General features: G+C 39.3%; 1 protein-coding gene across 1 annotated transcript in view; it reads right to left on the reverse strand.

The window, feature by feature from the left end:
- Positions 1-438: 438 nt before the first annotated feature.
- The window catches only part of Tacr3 (tachykinin receptor 3), a 66,122-nt gene continuing 46,698 nt past the window's right edge, over positions 439-19,862 (reverse strand). The window contains 2 exon segments of the mRNA NM_001172729.1: positions 439-1,064; positions 2,327-2,523. Coding sequence (NP_001166200.1) covers positions 752-1,064; positions 2,327-2,523 — 510 coding nt within the window. The 3' untranslated portion in view covers positions 439-751.

A 19,862-nucleotide genomic window follows, 5' to 3' on the forward strand; every position in this document is an offset into this window, starting at 1 on the left:
TATATTTAATGTCTTACAACTTACCTACTTAGAACAAAATTCTGAAAAATAGAGGATCATAGGAATTTTGTTTGTCCTTTTAAGGTCTTAAGTTTAACTACATATTAACTTGGCATTTAAAATATGTAACAATCAAAGCTACATTTTTTTCCTTTGAAATCATTTTCTCAGAAAAAAATAAGAGAAAGGCATTTAGATAAGCCTAGTGGTTTGATTTAGGTTTCCTTTTCATTTAAATGTCTTTGAAAATTGTTATGGTACAAAATAGGTTTTCTTGAGATTTCGTTAATTGTTAGTTTTTGAGGTTAAATTTCCATCACTATTGTAAGAAAATGAGTCATTTAACTTTTCCATTCTATGTCTGTAATGGAAAACATGGCTTCTCTTCACTGACAGTATTAAATTTTAAACTTTAATATTTTGGGAAAAAACTACCATATCAGTGTCACAAATGTGCACAGTGACTTTTAAATAAGCAAAACTGGACACTTTATAAATATTTCTCGGATCTATATTTTTGTTTGTATCATATTAATAATTTAGAGTTTTCAAGGCATACTCTTAAAGCCCATTTTGTTCTTTTTTTGGGGGGAGAGCTCATATCTTAGTAGTATTTTTGTTATATTTATGTGCAATCTGTCTTATTGTAAGCGTAGCTGTCTAAAAACTGTCCTTCAGCTTCCAGAGAGTGAGAGACAGCAGCAGTGACAGGAGAAGGGGTGCCTGCAGTGGCCTTGACCCCAGAGAGAAATCAAGAGCCTTCTTCCACCGACATGTGGGAGGAGCTCACGAAGCTGGCTGTGGTGGAGGTGGACTTGGAGTTCCTGCGGGAGCAGACATTGGAGCCTACGTCTCTGGTCGTCCCTCTCTTCTGGTGACTGGACCTGGCACTGTCCCCATCGTTGGAGTCGAATACCACGCTCATGGACTCCATTCTTGTCACTGTGTATAGGCTGCTCTGTCGCATTGGGTGGAGCCTGGTGGCTTTGAGCTCCAGCTCGTCGTAGCTGGAGACGTGGATGAAAGGGCACCAGCGGAAGGCCCTCTTGAAGCCAGCACGAAATCTGAAGAGAAAGAGGCCACAGAAATGTCAGGTTACATCCCAGGGGACAGTCCTTGAGGTGCCTTGACACCCTGCTGAAGCCACGTGAGCCAGCTCTGCTTGGGAACTTGACTTCTAGGCAAACTCAGAATCTGGGCCCTGGGCTTCTATGTTCCTCCTCTAATAAGATCTTAGCTTTCCATCAGTGACCAGCAAGTCACTGCCTAGCACAGGCACATGTCAGGTTATCAGTAGGCCATGCTTTTATATGTTTTGTTACTGTGATTGAATTAGGCTGGATCCGTAAAGCACTTAAAACTGGCTTATACACTGTATAACAAACTAGCTTCTCCAGAAAAATTGCACATTTATAATGAAAGTCTCATTTAATGTGAGAATTAATTATTAATCTTTATGGCTATTATCTGATTATACATGAAGTGTGAAATCGTCATCTTTGTAAATCACACGAAGTCAATTAAAAGCAGATGTGCTGCTCGTGGGTGGCTTAAATCAAGATACAACCTCTGTAATTAGTGAAGAAGACTGAGTGTTAATTGAACTAATTAAGTATTTAACCAACTTGGGGCACAGTGTGGTGCAGCTCCCACTGAGAAGAGCATGCGCCTTAGCTCATTCAGTTAACTTCCAGGAGGAGCCATTAGTATCAGCGCCATATACACTGGCCTATTAAGAGAATTGTCAACTGTAAGAAATTTATGTGTCAAACACACTAAACAAGGGTGGTTTTTCTTTTCTTAAAGCTAGAAATGCCATACCACCTTTTATCCTGGAATTAAATTTGAGTATTTATGTCCCCACAAACATCTTTCCCTTACGCTGCTCCTACCCCCTCCTGCAGCCAGCTGATTTGAAGTCTGTACAGATGATCGTTTCCAGTCCACCCCACTTGATCATGCCAATCCTCCTCATCTTATGGAAATTACGCACCTCCTTGCCTTGTGGAATTAAACACAATTTCAGGTCCCTGCCTTCCATCACGGGGCACCTCGCTCTCTAGCATGTAAGATTCTGAAGAGTTTGGAGGAAGAAGCTGGCCCATAGAGATATCACCCCATTAGAACCTCTAGGAATACTGTTTTGAAAAAATAATTTTCATAAAGCAGGAGGGAATCTTAAAAACCCAGGCTCTGTACTCCTTTTAGTGAGTTTTTGCAGTCTCCTTTATTTTTATCTATTAAATTAACACACAGAAACTGGGCCAACAGATGCTCTTAGAGAAGGCGGGAGGGATCAACCTTGCACTGGCAGCCCTGCTCTTACCTCTTATTCAGACAGCAGTAGATGATGGGGTTGTACATGGTCGAGCTCATGGCCAGCCAGAAGCTGGCCAGGTAGACCTGCTGGATGTATTTCCACCTGTTCAGCTGCTGATAGATGGCGGTGAGGATGAAGTAGATGTGATAGGGCAGCCAGCAGATGGCAAAGGTCACCACAACGATGATCATCATTTTTACAACCTGAAAAGAAAAATATCATTTTTTGGTAAATTAAAAATTCATTGCATGTAATAATTTTAATGGCTTGCTGCAAATCATAGTTTTCTATCGAAGATATACAGCATGTCTAAACATTAGTCAGTACATTAAAATAGTGAGGGTTACAACATAGATATATTACATAGGTATTATACATGGAAAGTATTTAAGGTGAAATTTCAGGAAGTGTGTTGTGATTGCATCTGTACCTACCTAGTGGAGTGGCATTAGCTTAAACACAATCAAATATACTTTAATTAGCCTGGAGGAAGGGTTTGCAAAAGCCCATGGGATCTACGGGAGATGAAAGCCGAGCTAGGATTTGGCTGTGCTACTCAGACTGTACAAGAGCGAAGACGTTATATTTAGGGAAACTGAGTCACTGTGTGGGCACAGTAAAGGGCAAGGGCTGGGCAGTGTTCTATTATTTATTATACTCTGGTTGTAGCTTAAGGCTATTAAGATTTCTTTCACATCACACTCATTAGGCAAACATCTGAATTAACTTGGTTTTTCTTCTACTGGAAAAATTGCTATATATACTGATTATAAATACACTAGTCCAAGAACATCCAAGTAGGCAATTGGCTTATTCAACTGACTTATAATTGGGAAGCATAAGTCATTTCCTGTGATTTCACCATTTTGGACCATAGTATCCCACGCTCATGGTTATATACATGAAGCTCAGTAAATACAGAATATATGAATGGCAAATGGCAATGCAGTATTTGTATGAGAGCTTGTATGAGAGGGTATTCTGTGTACTTTTAGTCTGTGTCTATATATGAGAAAGCTAGAATCAAAGGCACCGAAGACACCAAAGAGTGTGGCTTTATGTATAGTATTTTCTGATTATCTCATTCATCTAGCTCATCTTTGATCAGTCTTATAGATCTGGAAATTATACAATATTTAGGAGAAGGTATATTAAAATAATTTGAGGATCTATGAGAAGTCAGATTAATAAACCAGAGCAAGTCCTATGCGGCCACTGAGAACTAGGAGAATACATTATTTATGGAGTGATCTTGTCCTTTGACTGTAAGTTGCAAATTCTGATGAAAGTTGGCAAGGTTAAGAGTCATGAGAGATACTGTTCTAGAAATAGGCAAAGCAGGAAACGGATCATCATGGAAAGCCAGGGTTCCCCTAGGGCTGAACGACTGTACAATCCAGGTGAGTAAGTTGACCCGATGGAGAACGGCCACTGGAGCGGAAAATCCAGGTCAACAGCTCCCAGAATGCCATCATTGGGCACCTATGGAAGGTCCTTTGATTTTCTCAGGATTCATCAAATTGTATTTTTTTCCTAAAGAAAAGCATTCATATTCCGGCATGTTGTCTTGTATTTATTATATTTACATATTTGTGGAATCCAGGTAAGAGCCACATTTTAACTGACATTTCTGTTTACCAAGTTATTGTCTTTGAATTGCATAGGAGACTCTGAGGCAAAGATTTCACCACTGTGACTCCCAGAACTAAGTGAATGGAAGGCTCTTAAAATTCAGACTCTGCAGTCTTCTTTTCCTCCTTCTAGTTGAAAACATTTGTTGAATATGAATTTAGTGTGGAAAATCATAGTGGGAAATATAATGATAGAGGAAGCACCTTACTTTGAAGCTCACACTATCATGACAAAAGTGAAAATGTAAAATCTTTGTTAAAAGGCATAGGAAGGTGGTGAGTACAAAATATATTTCAATACAACTGAGAACAATGTTTTGAGGTTGTGCTTGTTTATTGTGAAAGTGAATGACCGAAGCACGTCTGCTCACGGAGGCTGCAGTGACATTAGGCTGAATGAAGCTGGTTCCTGCGAGTTTCATTCATAAATACAGGAATAGTCTACTGCCCCTGGTAAGCTCCTGGTAGGCTCCCCCGCACGTTCTCTTGGCTTCTTTGTCTGTCTCCAACACTCTTTCACCAATTATTCTTGTTGGTTAACTTGCTCATTTCCTTGGAGTCTTTTGTCGACTGTCATTTTGTTTTCTTCTGTGACCCCCATTTTGACCAGCCTGTTTAAAAATCAAATCTGTCCTTTCAGAAACCATTAATTTGCTCCTTGTTTTCAGGAGCAAATGAAATGTGAATTTCTTTCTTAAGTTTTACTTTACTTTTTGTTTTCCCATGCCAGAATATAAAAAAACTCTGATTGTTTTGATGTATTCCAGCCATTTAGATAATACTTCTCAATATAGGGTGATCAGAAAGGTTTACATAAGTGAAGAAAAGTAAATAAAAAAAATGGAAGAACTTGAAAGACACAAAGATGATTAAGTCATGTGGTTCACTACCCGTATCATTTGTCCTGTATGTTTAAAATGGCTGTGTCCTTCCTGCTTGGCAAACTTGAGGTCATGAGTTCAATCCCCAGTATCAAAAACAAGAACAACAAAAAACAACAAAACAAAAAAAATAAAATGGCAGTGTCTGCTTTTTCTCCTTCTTAGTAAATAAATCCAGGAAAAAAAGTGTAAGTGAAAAAAACCATATTTTTTGACATATGAAAACATTCAATTACAGTCTAAATACATGTACAGAGCAAAAAAAATTATACCTGAGAATTGCAGTTTATTCAAATCTTTTTATATAAATTGACCCAAATTGTCTATCCAAGAAGTTGTTTTCCAACAAAAGTGAAGTGGTAAGTGAGGTTATGAGAGTCTTTTTAAATGACTTTCCACCACTGACATGGAGAAAATCCAGAAAAGTATGGACAAAAGATGGGAGAATGGAAAGAGGTTTCTGATAACTTCCCACGTACGGGACCTTTAGGACTTCCTTGCAAAGGATTTACAAACATATTTGAAAATGTTGAGGAGGCTCTTCCTAAGTGAGACAACTGACATAGGTTTTTAAAGATGTATTTCTATAAAATGCTGTCTCCCTATCCATCCCTCAACTAAAAACATCTTGTGGCCTTATTTTGAATGTTGAACTTTCTGGACCTTAGTTTTGATATAAATCCAAAGACAGTGTCTTGGGAGGGAGAAGCTGCTTTGTTTTGTGAAATACTGAAATCATACGGCTATAATCATCCTCTCCATGAAATGCTAAGGAAAATGACTTCTGGAAGCAGGACGTTTGAGCAATGATAAACGTGCAAATGTCTCAGGACTGTGCTGCCCAGCTGGACCGACACAGCACTAGCATGTTAACAGGAGGGGGATCCATTGGTAGAATCCTGAGGCTCTTGAGATTTTGAGTGTAGGTGGAAGTCTGGGCTGGAGAAGATTCAGTTCTTATCGTGTCTTAACGAATTTTACTGAACAGGATTTAAAGATTGACTGATGTCATGCACGTCTTGAAGCTGAAAGACATATCCTGCTTCTGACAGGATGGGAGTTATTTCCATGGCAACCTGTGTAGTTGTGGCCACTTACTGTCCTTGGTAGGAGCTTGCCAGCAGGACGGCAAGGGGGATGGGGACAGGTGGTACAGGGTTTACTGAGCCATGGTGCCTGTCTCTAGTAGTTAATGATCCGCTTTAACCACGGAGGACGACCGAAATGAGTGTCAGCTATTAATGAGAATAATCTTTCATACCTTTTCCTCATGTGTTAAAGGGGAAAACATCTTCGCATTTTGTATCCTGCACAGGTTATACACGGCAATGCCTGTGGCTGTTCTTACCTGTCACATTCAGTTAGAGTCTGATGGATGGTTTTTGAGGTTTAGGTCATGAAAGAGTCAGTCTGGGAAATTAAATAGAGCACTGCCAACTGTTTAAAAAAATTCATAGGAGTCATATTTTCTGACGTAGGGGTTATTTTCTGTAAATGTTCGAGCTACAAGTAGTCCTGGGTGATAGGAAACTTCTGCTTACTGTAGAATACCCTCAGAGCACATGATTTGAAGAAATATCTCTGGACTATACCCCGCCACTTTTATGAACCTTTACTCTGCAGGAATGTCTCTGAAAAGGCCATTGTATTTCCTGAAGTGAAAAGCACACACCTGCCACTTTTAACCACAAATTATCAAGCTAAAAGCATAAGTTAAAGAAAAATCTAGTAGCAACCATGTAAATATGAAATTTCCTGGGCTATGTAAGTTTGGTTTTGGTGCTTTGTTTTTGAACACTGCTTAGGAATTTTAGCTCTAAGTGAGAAAATAAGAACATATTTGTGGAACCTGCAGCGTGGTTCAGAGCATGTGTTGGATTTGTGCTCTAATGTCAGGATGGGGTAAGAATACAAGGACATTAAGTTAGTGATAGCAAGCAACGACATTATTGCCAAATCCAGTATGTACACGTGGTTAGCATCAGCCTAGAGTAATGCCTGTGTGAAATTATGTGAAGCACAAACAAATGAAAAAAACAAGCATATGTGCACAGTTGTGTACGTATATGTCGATAGGGAAAATACTTGGTTACGTGTGTTGCGTTGTGTTTGCAGTCTACTCTTTTATATGTTATTAGACACATTTTATTTTAAATGTCATTTTATGGCTCTACTGAGAACCTTTCTCATAAGATTTTAGGCTTTTGATGAACTTAAACTAAAGAAAAGGTTGTAGCCACCAAAACAAAGAGAAGGTGGGTGGCAGCATAAAAGTGAATACACCAAAGGATGAGATTGATTTTATGGACTGACGATAAATTACAGATAACTTACAGAGGTCTGTTGCAGCCTGAATTTTGCATCTCTAAAATTTGTATGTTGAAATCCTAATACCTAGCACCTGGGAGTGTGGCTGTGTCTGGATATACACCCTTTTAAGAGGTCGACTCTGCTCTATTATGACTGGCACTAATCAAGCAACCTCTTCTAAGAAGAGGACATGACAGGCAGCCAGAGGGAAGACCACACACAGCCCGATGAAGAGGCAAAAGGCATTGCTGCCTCTTTTTCTTAGACTTTAAACTTCTGGAATTGTCAGAAAGCCAAGTTTTATTAACTACACCACAAAGCCTGTGACACTCTGTTGCTCCAGCAAACCAGTACAATCTCAGGACTGGCTGAGCAGTGGGAGGCTACTAGAGCAAATATTAGAAAAAGTGGATGAGACTTTGGACCTGGGTACCTTGTAGGGGGAGAACCAATTTTGAAATGGAGGAAAAAAGTCAGTTGCCTTGAAAGGACTCTTGGTGTAATGATGTATCTTAAACCTGATTCTAGAGGAGCCTCAGAAGGAAAGGAAGGGAGCGGGAGAGATATACAAACATGATCAGGAACAGAAGAATGACAGGAATGCAAGCATTACAGAGGCTTTGATGCGGTCCCAGGTGGACATGCAGACAATGTGACTGGACACTGGAATAAAGACAATTCTTCTAAAATGGCCCAGACCTTGGCCAGATTGTGCTCTAGTGTGTGTGGGAGTGAACACATGAGTAGCCTGGACACTTATCTAAGGAAATTTCTGTGCAAAGCGTGGATGGCATGGCCTGGTTTCCCTTTGCTGCTGTGGTAAAATGTGAGAGGACAGAGATCAACTGAAGGAGGTGTTGCAGAGAGAAGCCAGCACCTGAGGATGTTTTCCAGACTATCCATAGTACAAAGAATAAGAAAGGACGTTGTCGCAAATGACCAGACCACCATTTCATACAAAGACTGAAGATCAGGACTTGTGGATCTTTAACCAAGGAGGTCAGCAGAAGGCTGAAATGGACGAGATTAAGCAATGAAAATCTGTCAGTTTTGGAATGAAGCAGATGGAAGGGATAAAATGAAGAACAGTGCTCACAGTTTTAGAATTTCACAAGGTCAAGCTAACAGAGCTCTCTGGATACATACGGCATTTTTCAAGGAAAGGGTAGAAAGATGCCAAAAACAGTTCAGAGATTGGCAAAGCTGCTAGCGCTACCATGAGGGCAGAGTTGGGTGTAGGGCTATCTGCTCCCCTGTCACTAGAGGGTTAAGGTACTACTGAGGCCGAGACAGTGGGGCCCCTGCAGTACCTACAGGGCAAAACTAGAGAGAACATCTTTCAAGCATTAGCATTCAATGGGCTCTGTTCTGAAGGGTTCAGATTTGCTTGTGACCCATGATCTGTTCTCTCCCTGAGAAATGGGAATGTCCACCCTCTGAACTTTGCCACCACTGTAGCTTGGAATCAGAGTGTCTGGCTTCCCAGGCTCACAGTCTGAGAAGGATCTCATGTCAAGATAAATCTTACTGGAGTCTTGACCATTTGTTGGTTAAATGATAATATAAATGAAATTTTGAATTTAGGATTGGTTATGTAATGGGGGAAGACTTTGGGACTATTCAGATGAGGTGAATATATTTCACATGTGAGAAAGTCATACATTTGGGGTACAGGGGTACAGCAGCTTAGACATTTATCAGAGGAAGCTTCCATAGTCAGAGGACTATGACTTGAATTACATCTCTGCAAATGCATATGAAGTGCCAATCCCCAGAGCCTCAATGACTGTATTTGGACAGAGTCCTTAGTGAGGTAACTGAATTAAACTCTGATAAGATTTACTAGTGTGGGCACCAACCTAACAGGACCAGTGACCTTCAAGACAAGAGATTAGTGCATGGACTTTGGAAGTAAGGAACACAGGAAGACACCAAGCTATAGCCATCCACGAGGCTCAGAAGCAGCCCTTCTGGCTGTCAAACTTCAATCTTCAGAACTGTGAGAGAATATTCTGTTGTTTATGGTATGCAGTTTGAGCAATTTTGTTATGGCAGCCTGAGAAGAAGTCTCAAATATAGTGTGTGAATGCTGAGGAGAGTACTTTGTGTGGTTTCATTCCAGCAAGAAGGCAGAAGTCTACAGACTCCCAGTGCAAATGGAGATCTCCAGGGTGACTTCAGAATACCTGTGAATTGCTGCCAGCACTGAGGGACAGGCCAGTGTCTCCCCTTCCTTCAGCCTCTCATAGGTCCTTCCCCACAAATGCTGCTTCCCCTCCTAATTTCCTTGTAGTGGGAAAAGTCGCAAAAATGAAGGATGCTTGTTTTCTGAGCAAGGCCACAGATTTGCCTTGGCTTGTACACAGCTCAGAAATCCATTTGAATCTGTCGGTTGTGCTTATCTTGAACAGTGGTTTCTTTGACAGTAACAAAAGACTTCTCAGTATCACAGCTAGCTATTTACCTTTCAAGGACCAGAGAAGATTCAACTTTTGTTTTAGAGGAAGAAAATTAAAATAGGAAATAAAAAAGGAATTTCTGTGGTCTAAAAAAAATCAAAATGAATTTATTAACCAATGTTCTAGAGATTCAAATAATAGACCAATTTCAACAATAATTTTTAGATGAAATTCCCACATATAAATACTGGAGCTGATTTATTTTCTTGATCTTTTGTTATGTTAGAAAAGAAAATAATGTCATATAGTTTAAACACATAATCTACTTTTATGATATACATTTGACAAATCAACACAAAAATGTAATAAGGGTATACTGTTCATAAAAGTCAAAGCACAAAAATGCCTATTCAAGATAGAGTACAAAGGAAGTCTTGTAATAAGAATGGGAGAGATTTTTGATCAAAGTGTTCTGCTTTTGCTTATGGAAATAGGCAGGTTGGTTATATTATAATTTGACAAAATAGAGAGCAATTTCTGTATTTGTATTTAAGGTTTTTGGCCTGTAAATTCCAGGAGACATGGCAGCATTCTCACCCTGAGACCTATTTAAGGACTTATTCTACCTCTCAAACATTTGTTTCCGTTTTTTTCCTCTTACCACCTTCCCATGATCAATTTCTGTTGACACTCATTCTCTGCTGCCTTTGCCATGCTCAGCACATTTCAAGAATCACTGAAAAAAAATTACTCTTGCAGCTTGTGCTTTGAAAGAGACATGGCCAGAAAACAAGCCTTGACAGATTGTTGGTAGAGTTGTGTCCATCTTTGGTCTTAGTGAAAGACTTAGAGATCTGTATAGTCATTAAAAATAAAACCTTTTAAATACAAGAACTCATTTAATTTTCATGACAAATCTTTGACCATGGAAGTAATTTCTCCATTTTATAGATGAAGAACTTAATACAGAGGCAGTTCCATGGTTTCTCAAGGTCTCTTTGCTTTGCTTTTGGTGTTTAGCAGGATGTTTGGAAAGAACAGTTACTTGATACATGTGGTGACACATCTTTACATAAAGCAATTATTTGCACTTAATTTGCTGTATCCTTACATTATAAATGTTTTCCTATAATGCCAATTTTCTAAAGGAACCAAGATACCAGATTCTAGAAGTTCAGTGACAAATTAAAGAGACAATAATTAAACAATAAATTCATAAACATTTATTAAAATATTATAGATTCATGTCTTTCTTAAGACATGAGTGTAGATTGTGGAATATCACAGATGATCTCTTTGAGGAAGCTGTATTTCAGCTGAAACCTAGAGAATGTCCAGTGTAAAGCACGATAGTCACATCCTTCTGGGCCCTGAGACCAATGCGACTGACTGAATGCTCAGAAATAGGAGAAAAGCTGGTGGGCTTAAGCAGCAATAGTGAGCACACATTGTTGGGACATAGTATACTGGTGACCCAAAGTTACACAGAGTGAGGTCAGCAGGATGAGACATAGCATGGTTCTGTAAAGTTTTGAGCATGGCTTTCAGGATTTAAATTTACTTGAGTGTATTGGAAAATCATTGAAAATTATAAACAAATTCTAAGAACTAATTTACATTAAAAATCCCTTTGGTTGTGAGTGGAGAATGAATTTGAGAAGAACAGGTGTAAATCTGGAAAGCCTGTTGGGGGCTGTGAAAACGATCACGGTGACTGGTGAGATCTTGGAGAAGTTGTTGCCATGGATCTGGAAGGAAGTGGAGAGATGGGAGATGTTTCTAGGGCAGAGAGACACTGGAGCTTAGTGGGGGACTGGATAATGGGTACAGGAGAAGGAACGTTTAAGAACTACTCTTTCCTGAGTACAGTATCTGGGAAAGCAAAAATGCCATTAGCTGATGTTTGGGTAAGTGCTGGAAGAGACCGTTTTCATGACAGACTCTACACTTAATCTCAAAGGTCAGTTTTGTACACTAAAATTTAAAAATGTTTGATAAATTAAAGAGCAAAGATGTCAAGGATGCAGCTGATGATATAAACTTACAGCTCATGGAAGAATTATGGACTTACAACCCGTATCTCCATCAGTGGGAAGTGGGCGATATTCAGTGTCAGAAGAGTGAAATAAATCGCTCAAAGAACAAAGAATGAAAAATAGCTCAGATCAGGCCACAGGTAATTCAGATATTTTGAAGTCAGATAGGAAGCAACAAAAATTTAGTAGGAAACCTACTAGAATGTGGTTAGAAAAGTCAAAAGAGGAGCCTCCCTCCCCCTTAGGAGAAAGGATTGTTAATTCCCTAGAATGCTGTTAAAGTTTTAATAAGATAAGAAATTATAGTTACCACAAGACTGAAGATGAGTGATGAACTGAATAGAAGCCTTTTTCCGTAGAAGAAAAATCCAAATGGAAAAAAAAATTACAGTGTGGATGAGGTGTAGAGAAAGAACGCGTAAAACTTTTGGTTGTTTTGGTTGGTTATGATAGAGGAATATAAAGTGGCAGATGGGTGGAGGAAGAGGTGGGAAAGCAAAGACACTTTATAAAACTTGACATTCCAAAATGTGTTTGAATGCCGTCAAAATTAGCCTGTAGATGGCAGAGTACAACTGGAGGCTCATGCTTTCTTAGAGAGCATGAAAGGAATCCACAGATTTAAGCATTTCACGGTATAACAGGAGGGAAGAAAGAAGGTAGGGCAGATGTATGTTGATCTGTGGATGATACTGTGGGAAAACGACAGCAATTTAATCTAATGGCTTCCAGATTTTAATGATGCTTTGTATGTCTCGGAATGTTTGTGAAATAGACACATTAATAAGGTATGTGGCAACATCATTAGCTAGATTGAATTATATCAGAAAGTAATGTATTCTTCCCCATAGCATATATTTTTCTATGAAAATGAAGATTGGACTGTTTCTAGGGAGACCACAAATGTGAAGCATATAACAAGGAACTGCACAGTGGGTATTGCAGCACAAGCTTCATTATCCTATTGGTTTGATTTTGTGTGTGTGTGTGTGTTGAATGTTACTAATAAAGCAAGATAAGGATTTGTATGCATTATTCACTGCATTCTGTTTCACTAGTGTCCACAAACTATTCCACAAACTTCTTTAGTAGAAAGTGACACTGTGTCAGTGTACCCTATTAACACTCCACAGTAAATATAATTCAAAATACATGTTCTAGAAGCTTGTGAAGCTTTCTTCAGTGTTCACAATGCTAAAAGGAAAGAAATTTATACTATAATAATTCAGAAAGGAATGGCAATATGGACATACATTCAGTTCCATAAAACTATTTATCAAATAGAATAAGTACACACCTAGGATAGCAACAGTAACATATACATGGTTATCTCCGAAGGCAGAAGGGAAACTAAAATTCGTCAAGGCCCTGTTGTAGCAAGGCACCTTGCTGGGCGGTATCTATATCCCCTCACTTGGTCTAATGCGTCTGTGTGGGTGAGAGGTGCCCAGTTTTAATTAGAATTAAACATCCAATGCAAGCATTTCTCTTGGATCAGGAATATCAAGAAGTAAAGGAGGATGATTCCAGAGCAAAGAGTGAGCAAAACTTTTTTTCTAGACGGTAAACTCCTGGTTATTCAAGTAATAAATTTATCTGTTATTAAGATCTTATGCATAACAGATGCATATGCATATTTTTCCTCACTGGGCATTAGATGTTTTGTATATTGTTTTGTGATTTGATATAATTCTTCACTTCTCAACAGTGAAATTTGAAAAATTGGAATTTTAAGTTTAGATCAAAGAGTCTCATGGTTTTTCTCATTACATAATTTAAGAGATCTTGTTGTTTATGTTCTACTGCCAAAAAGTGACTACAGTGACTTTTGAAAAGATATGTAAAATTAATTACCCTCCATTTGTAAGGGTTTTCTGTGGGATCATGAAGGAAGCTTTCTTCGTGGAGCCTTTACAAGGCAGGCCCCAAAGTCTCTACTGCACGGTAGCATATTGCAGTGTCCAGAATATTGCAGTTAAAGACTTTGATTTACATCTAGGCCCTGTTAATAAGCAGTTATGCATGCTTGGGAAAATTAAACTTTCTGAATACCAACAATCTTATTACTAAAGAAGAGGAAAGAACACTCCTCACCTGGGATTATGAAGATTAAATGAAAATGTGAGTGCTAGGTTCTGAGATACCCAGGAGAGGACAAGATATACATTTTTGCTTCATTTCCAAGACATAACTACTTTATAGATATTTTTGAAATGAATAATCCATCGCCTAGCATGAGACTATGAATGTACATTGTGAAGACAAAGAGGGCCACGATAGTGGGTATAGGAGAGGGGGAGGGTGAGATGCAAATTCAGTCCTGAAGAGCTAAAAGCTGTTGCTAAACTTTGTGATAGGAGCTATGCAGCTACTGACAACTTTGAAAATAGTTCTTCTCTGGTCATACTTCCTGTTATCTTTCTGTGTGTGTGAAAGTGAGAGGTGATTGGAGGTGGCATCAAAACCATTTTTCAATTGCAACTCAAAGTCTAAGAAACTCAACAGTCACAATGGCTTCACTGCTTTTCCACATAGTCCATTTCCATAAAATAATAGATGTTAATAATCTTTCCTTCAGAAAACAATTATTATAATGATTATCAGAGGAAGAAAAAGAAGGAATGCTCTGTTCTTGATATTTGACTCTTGATATTTGTCTTGAAAATCAGGTAAGTGCAACTTCCTTAATAAAATATGAGTTAAATAATAAAAAAAGACAATAAATGTTTTTAAAGTCCAAAAAGTGCAGATCATAATGGACATTTAATTATTAACTATAATATATAGATATAAAATTAATACAAGGAGTAAATTCCCAATATCTTTTGCTGTTTGCATTTAAGACTTCCATTTGTACTGACCTGTGAAATTTGCTTGAGACAAAGACAAAATAACTTGTCTACACAGTAACACTTTTAGATGATTAATATTTTCAGAGAAAGAAATATCCTCTGCTTTGACAACTCAGAAATATATTTTAAAACATTACATTCAAGCTCTTCCTACATAATATCAGGAAAATTAGTGTTCCAGAAAAGAAAAGTGAATGCTATAGATTCACATAATCAGTAATGTTGAAAATCAAGTGACTTGTGCTAGACACAATGCCTGTGCAGGATATTGAGTAATTCTAAGTTGCAAGAAAAAAATAGCACAGGCTTTACAACATAAAAGACAGAGCCAAAGAAAAATGACAGGACATTTTTAAAAGAAATGTTTCTAGTATTTCCATTAAAAAATTAGGAGTTCCTATTCTCATCAATGGCAGAATAGCCATTCTATCTTGAGCAGGAGGACTCAAGGATTCGGAACACAGGTAATCCAGAAAAGACAGGAAAACATCAGAAGGGTGATGAGATGCCCAGAGAGTGAACCTAGGCAGTGATCTATGACCAGCTGAACCCCCACAGTGCCACACTGAAATGAATTCAAGTCCAATCCTGGGAATTATTCAGGGACAGCAACAGTGCTGGTTTTTGGCAACCTCATGGATTTCCAAATCAGGGGCCATCGATTCTAATGCAAATGCAAGAGAAATGAAGCTGCTGTAGTGGGTAATTTGCTGGATCAACCTGTCCTTAAATTGGAGGATGCCTGTACCTCCCTTGGAAAAGTAATTCAAAATAAGTATATTAATACCTTCTTATACTTAAAATGCACATATACAAAACTGTGTATTTCTCTCACTCACATGATGGAGCTTTGTACTTTAGCTGAATGAAAAAATGTATGCAAAACTATACATTTCAGAGAAATTGGAATCTGACCTGTGGTATTAAATCACATGAACACAGAGGCTGTGCTTTCCCTTAAAGGTGGGAGCAACTGTGTTATGTGCAAGAAAACAGCTTCTTTTGCTTATTTAATGGATAAGTTTCTTTTATCCGGTAATCAAAGTATATAGTGTCTTATCTGTTTTAAAGATTTAGTGACATCATCATAGCAAAAGGCTTCTGATGATGCTTCCTGCTTCACTGTGACACATGAGAACAGGGAGGGTAAAATATTTCATCAGAGAGCCATTTGCTTAAAGTTGCTGAATGCTAGGAACTCTCTTAGGAGGAGAGGAGAGCAATAGATACTGAGTTGGGAGACACTGCTTTGGAGGTGATCCTTCCGTACATGTAAGTTGACCCCATACTGCTTCAGCGTGGGATTTAGAGATCTCTGTGCAGTCCTTCCTAGATGAGATCTCTGGTTTGGTAGTACAGCGTTCTAGGAAATGCCTTGGGAAATTGTAAGGCCAGATGACACTGGCATGGCAGAGACCTGGCTTGTATTTGTAATCGTGTCAGTGAAAAAGTGACTTCTTTTGTTTTAAATCTTATTTTAAGCACCTTGTTTTAAAATGAAAACACATTTTTTCAAACAAAGATTAACTGTTTTAATCTTGTTTTAACACCTTGTTTTAAAACAAAAACACTTTTTTTCAAACATAGATTAACTGAGGCTTATACACTTACAACTCTTAAGAGTTTTCAATTTCTGGTGAGTTGCTATATGTGCAAGGAATTTCTTATTTGATCATCTGCCCTTTGCTTGCAGTAGGTAGCATTTGAAAGATGTTATTTATTCTAATTAATATTCAGGTTTCAATTCCCTTCAGAAGGGCAACTGCTGCTCTGCGTGTTGTTTTCAGTTATTTTAGGATGGTTCCAGCCTTGGCAGGCTCACTCTGTGAAGATGTGTGTGTCCCTTTGGGTTTCAGAGGAAGTCGTTTTCATCATCTGGTCTTACACACTGCAGCAAGAGGCTTTAGAAATTCCTACTTCAGATGTTTGTATAATGCTGCTCCTTCTCAGAGAATGATGAAATAATGGGGCAAAAGTAATCTGAGAATCAAAAAGTACAAACTAATTGCGATGTATTATTTCACAAATTCTAAAGACTATGAAATAAAAACAGATTAATGACAGGTTTGAGGAGCACAGGAGTAATTTGGCAAAGCCATAAACTTAGAAATACACTGAGTAAATCACATAGATTTACCGCATTTTAGAAATTTAATATCTAGGCAAAGATATCTAGTAAAATCTTTCTGAGTACTTAGCTGAAATAAATAAAAATAGTGGAACGACCTTGAAAAGACAGCAAATAATTGTAATCAAATGAAGTACTGGCACAACACGGTAAACAGAGAAATACGATTTTTATGTTTATGACTCTCTTCTAACTTGAATCGCAAAATGAGGCCTATAAGGAATATTTGGTTTTCTGAGCAGGGTATTGAATATATTCGTAGGTGAGAGTTCCAAGTTCTGGGGATTATTGAACTACAGGAATCGTGCTGTAGTTTTAGTGCTAAGTACAGAACTGAATCTGTCTTTTTAAAGTGTGGGTGAAAGACACAGTGTGGTGGATGATCCTTCTGGAGCAGAGAAGTGAGTCAAGGCATAGCAGCCAGGGGAAAAGCAGAAAGGGAGAAGCCTCTGACAGGGAGTCAGCACTTCTGGGGCTGGGGTGGCCTGAGGTGAAAGCTGAAAGGAATTTTAGGCCGCGGTACGAAAGTTTTCCTTTTGGACTAATTTGTCAAATGCCCAGTAAAATTTACACTTTTCATCCAGGACCCATGAAAATTGAAAGTGTGACACACATGAAGTTAGTTACGGCCTGGGTTTTGTGAACAGTGGATTTTGTGAGCAGCAGAGGGACCTCCACCCCAGTAGGACCCTTAACCTCAGCAGGGTAGGTAGAGGAAGCCATGGGAGGGAGAAGCCTGGGTCCCTCCCCAGGAAAGACTGGTTCATCCTTCTTACGGAGAGAGCAGGATGGGGAGAGGGGAGCCTGAACAGGACCTGTTTTCTCTAATAGCATGGGGAGAGGGGAGCCTGAACGGGAACTGTTTTCCCTAAGAAAGAGAAGCGGAAGACAAAGGGAATCCATGACAATGACAATGCTGAGACAGGTAGAAGAGCTCCAAGAGCAGCTAGCAGCCAAACAGTTTCTTGGCTTTGAGCTCAGCGTGGTGGGCAGGGTCAGACTCAGGTGGGCGGTGCTGTGCTGTCCTTCACCAGGGGCCTCCTCTCAGGTGTGGTCTTCCTCACAGAGCAGAACTCCTACCTGGTGCCAGGAAGCAGCCAGACTCCACGAGGTGACTGGGATCACTACGATGGATTCGGAAAGATCTTAAATAATCTCTTTGCTATAGGCTGAATTGAATTGCTCTCTACATCCCCCGCCCTCCACCCCATCCATATGTATGTTAAAATCCTGGTCAGATGGCGACTGGATTTGGAGACAGTCCCCAAAGAGCTAAAACAAACTAAAGTGAGGTCATTCAGCAGGACTCCACTGTGCCTGAAGCTGCTCAAGACCAGTGGGATGCACAGAGACAGAGGGAAGAGCTTGTGAAGATGCCACAAAGTGAGGCTTCAGAACTCAGCACCCCTGACACATGGGTCATGGGCCCCGAGCATAGGAAAGTGAATTTCCACTTAGCTGGCGACCTTGGGTGGTATCGGCTCTAACAAATGAGTATATTCTCGTTTATGCCTTTCTTGACAGTTGTCTCATCCACCCCTTGATTCCCATGGGGTGGAGGGGCAGGTGTCAGGACAGTTAACAGGCTTACATTGTCCCTCAGCCTATGTCTGCCACAGAGAGCCCTGGCAAGATACCAGTGACTCGCTCGCTGACCCTGGGCACTTTCTACCAACTGTTTACTAACAGCTCAAACTAAAACAACCTCAACCCATGCCTTCTGTTTCCTAACCACCCACCTAAAGGACATGAAGGCAAAGAATCTGTTCTTCACAGACTCTAGGTTCTTTAGAAAGGATTTCTGGGTTTATGGAAAATATTTACAGCTGGTATTATAAGCTCAGGGACTAGATTGGGGCAGAATGAGAGACTTGTGGAAATACTCACTAGGCTATCAAAAATGCCCTATACATTTGCAATACTTAAACTAAAATGCATGCCCCTTGCCACTCTGTCATTCTTTAAAGGACGTCTGTACTTTATCTTTGATGCTGCTAAGGTACACACCTGAAAAATGCTGAAGTTAGCTGTGGGTTCTGTTCTGTTGTTGTTTTCAGTACAGATCAATACTAAGAGAAGCTGAATTTTTATTGTAGCAGAAATTCCCCGCATCCTCCCCAGCCAGTATACTTCAGTTTGTTGGTTGCCTAGGTAATAGTTCCTGTTCCAGTTCTGATCTCTTAGAAACTGCTGGTCACTGGGGTACATAGCTGGACACTGTAATGCACGTCACAAGATATAAGCCCTACACCACCAGAGACCAGGGACTGATATTTTGGGAATGATCCTGATCAGTGTTCACTGACATAAATAAATCTGCTTCCAAATCCTGGGTGTTTTTTACTGTTTCTGCTTACTGGTGCACAATGAGTAACACATGTGGGACATAAACTTCATACTGACTAGAAATTATGCTTTACAGATAATGTCTGAAGCACCTTATACTATGGATATTTCTGTATATTATTTTAATTATGTCAGGTCTAAGAGACATTCTACTCATGAAACATTTAGTGAGATATGGAGTTTAATTCATTTATCATTAAGTAGACCTTATTAGCCCCGAGACTAAAAGATAACACTGAGGATGCTCACTTTTGCTCCAAAATTCAGGCTAAAATCTTTCTTTTGTGTGTGCTGAGACCACAGGGAGAGTGGCAGACTGGAATTTAGAACTAAATTCCAGAGTTTTCTCCCTCTTCTAATAATGCTGGCCTTGAGCAAGTCACATCACATGACTGCATACCCTTTTATGTATAAACTTGGAATGCAGCTGGCTCATAAAGTGCCATCCACCTGTGCAGCATCGCACCAGGCATTCAGTAGACAGCAGTCAGCCCTTGCTCAGTATTCTACAACAGGTACAGGAATTGTTCATGACAGATTGTCTCACTTTTCCTAGAAACATCACCAAGCCTCATTTGAATTTAATTTATTTTTTTGAGACAGGGTCTCACCATGTACTTCAGGCTGGTCTTGAACTCACTATGTACCCAGGGGCCTTGAACTCAGTGATTCTCCTGCCTCAGCCTCCCAGGTACTCCCAGGTGTACACCACCATGCCCAGTTGAATTTAATTTGATTTAATTTAATTTAAATCTACCTTATTCCTTCCTCCTGTAGTTTTAGTCCACTCTAGTAAAATCAACGAATTTAATTTTAAATGGGTTTTAACTATAAACTGAAAAATTATAAATGGTTACTAAATGGTAGGCCATGAATGACAAAAGTGAATTCATCAGCAACCTAGTTAAAACTAAGCATGCATAAGAACCACTGGAAGAGAAGTAAAAGAGCATGGATAG

Source organism: Cavia porcellus, unplaced genomic scaffold (genome assembly GCF_034190915.1).
Source record: "Cavia porcellus strain 051 isolate PalLab524CR breed Dunkin Hartley unplaced genomic scaffold, mCavPor4.1 scaffold_14, whole genome shotgun sequence".
Classification (NCBI taxonomy): Eukaryota; Metazoa; Chordata; class Mammalia; order Rodentia; family Caviidae; genus Cavia; species Cavia porcellus.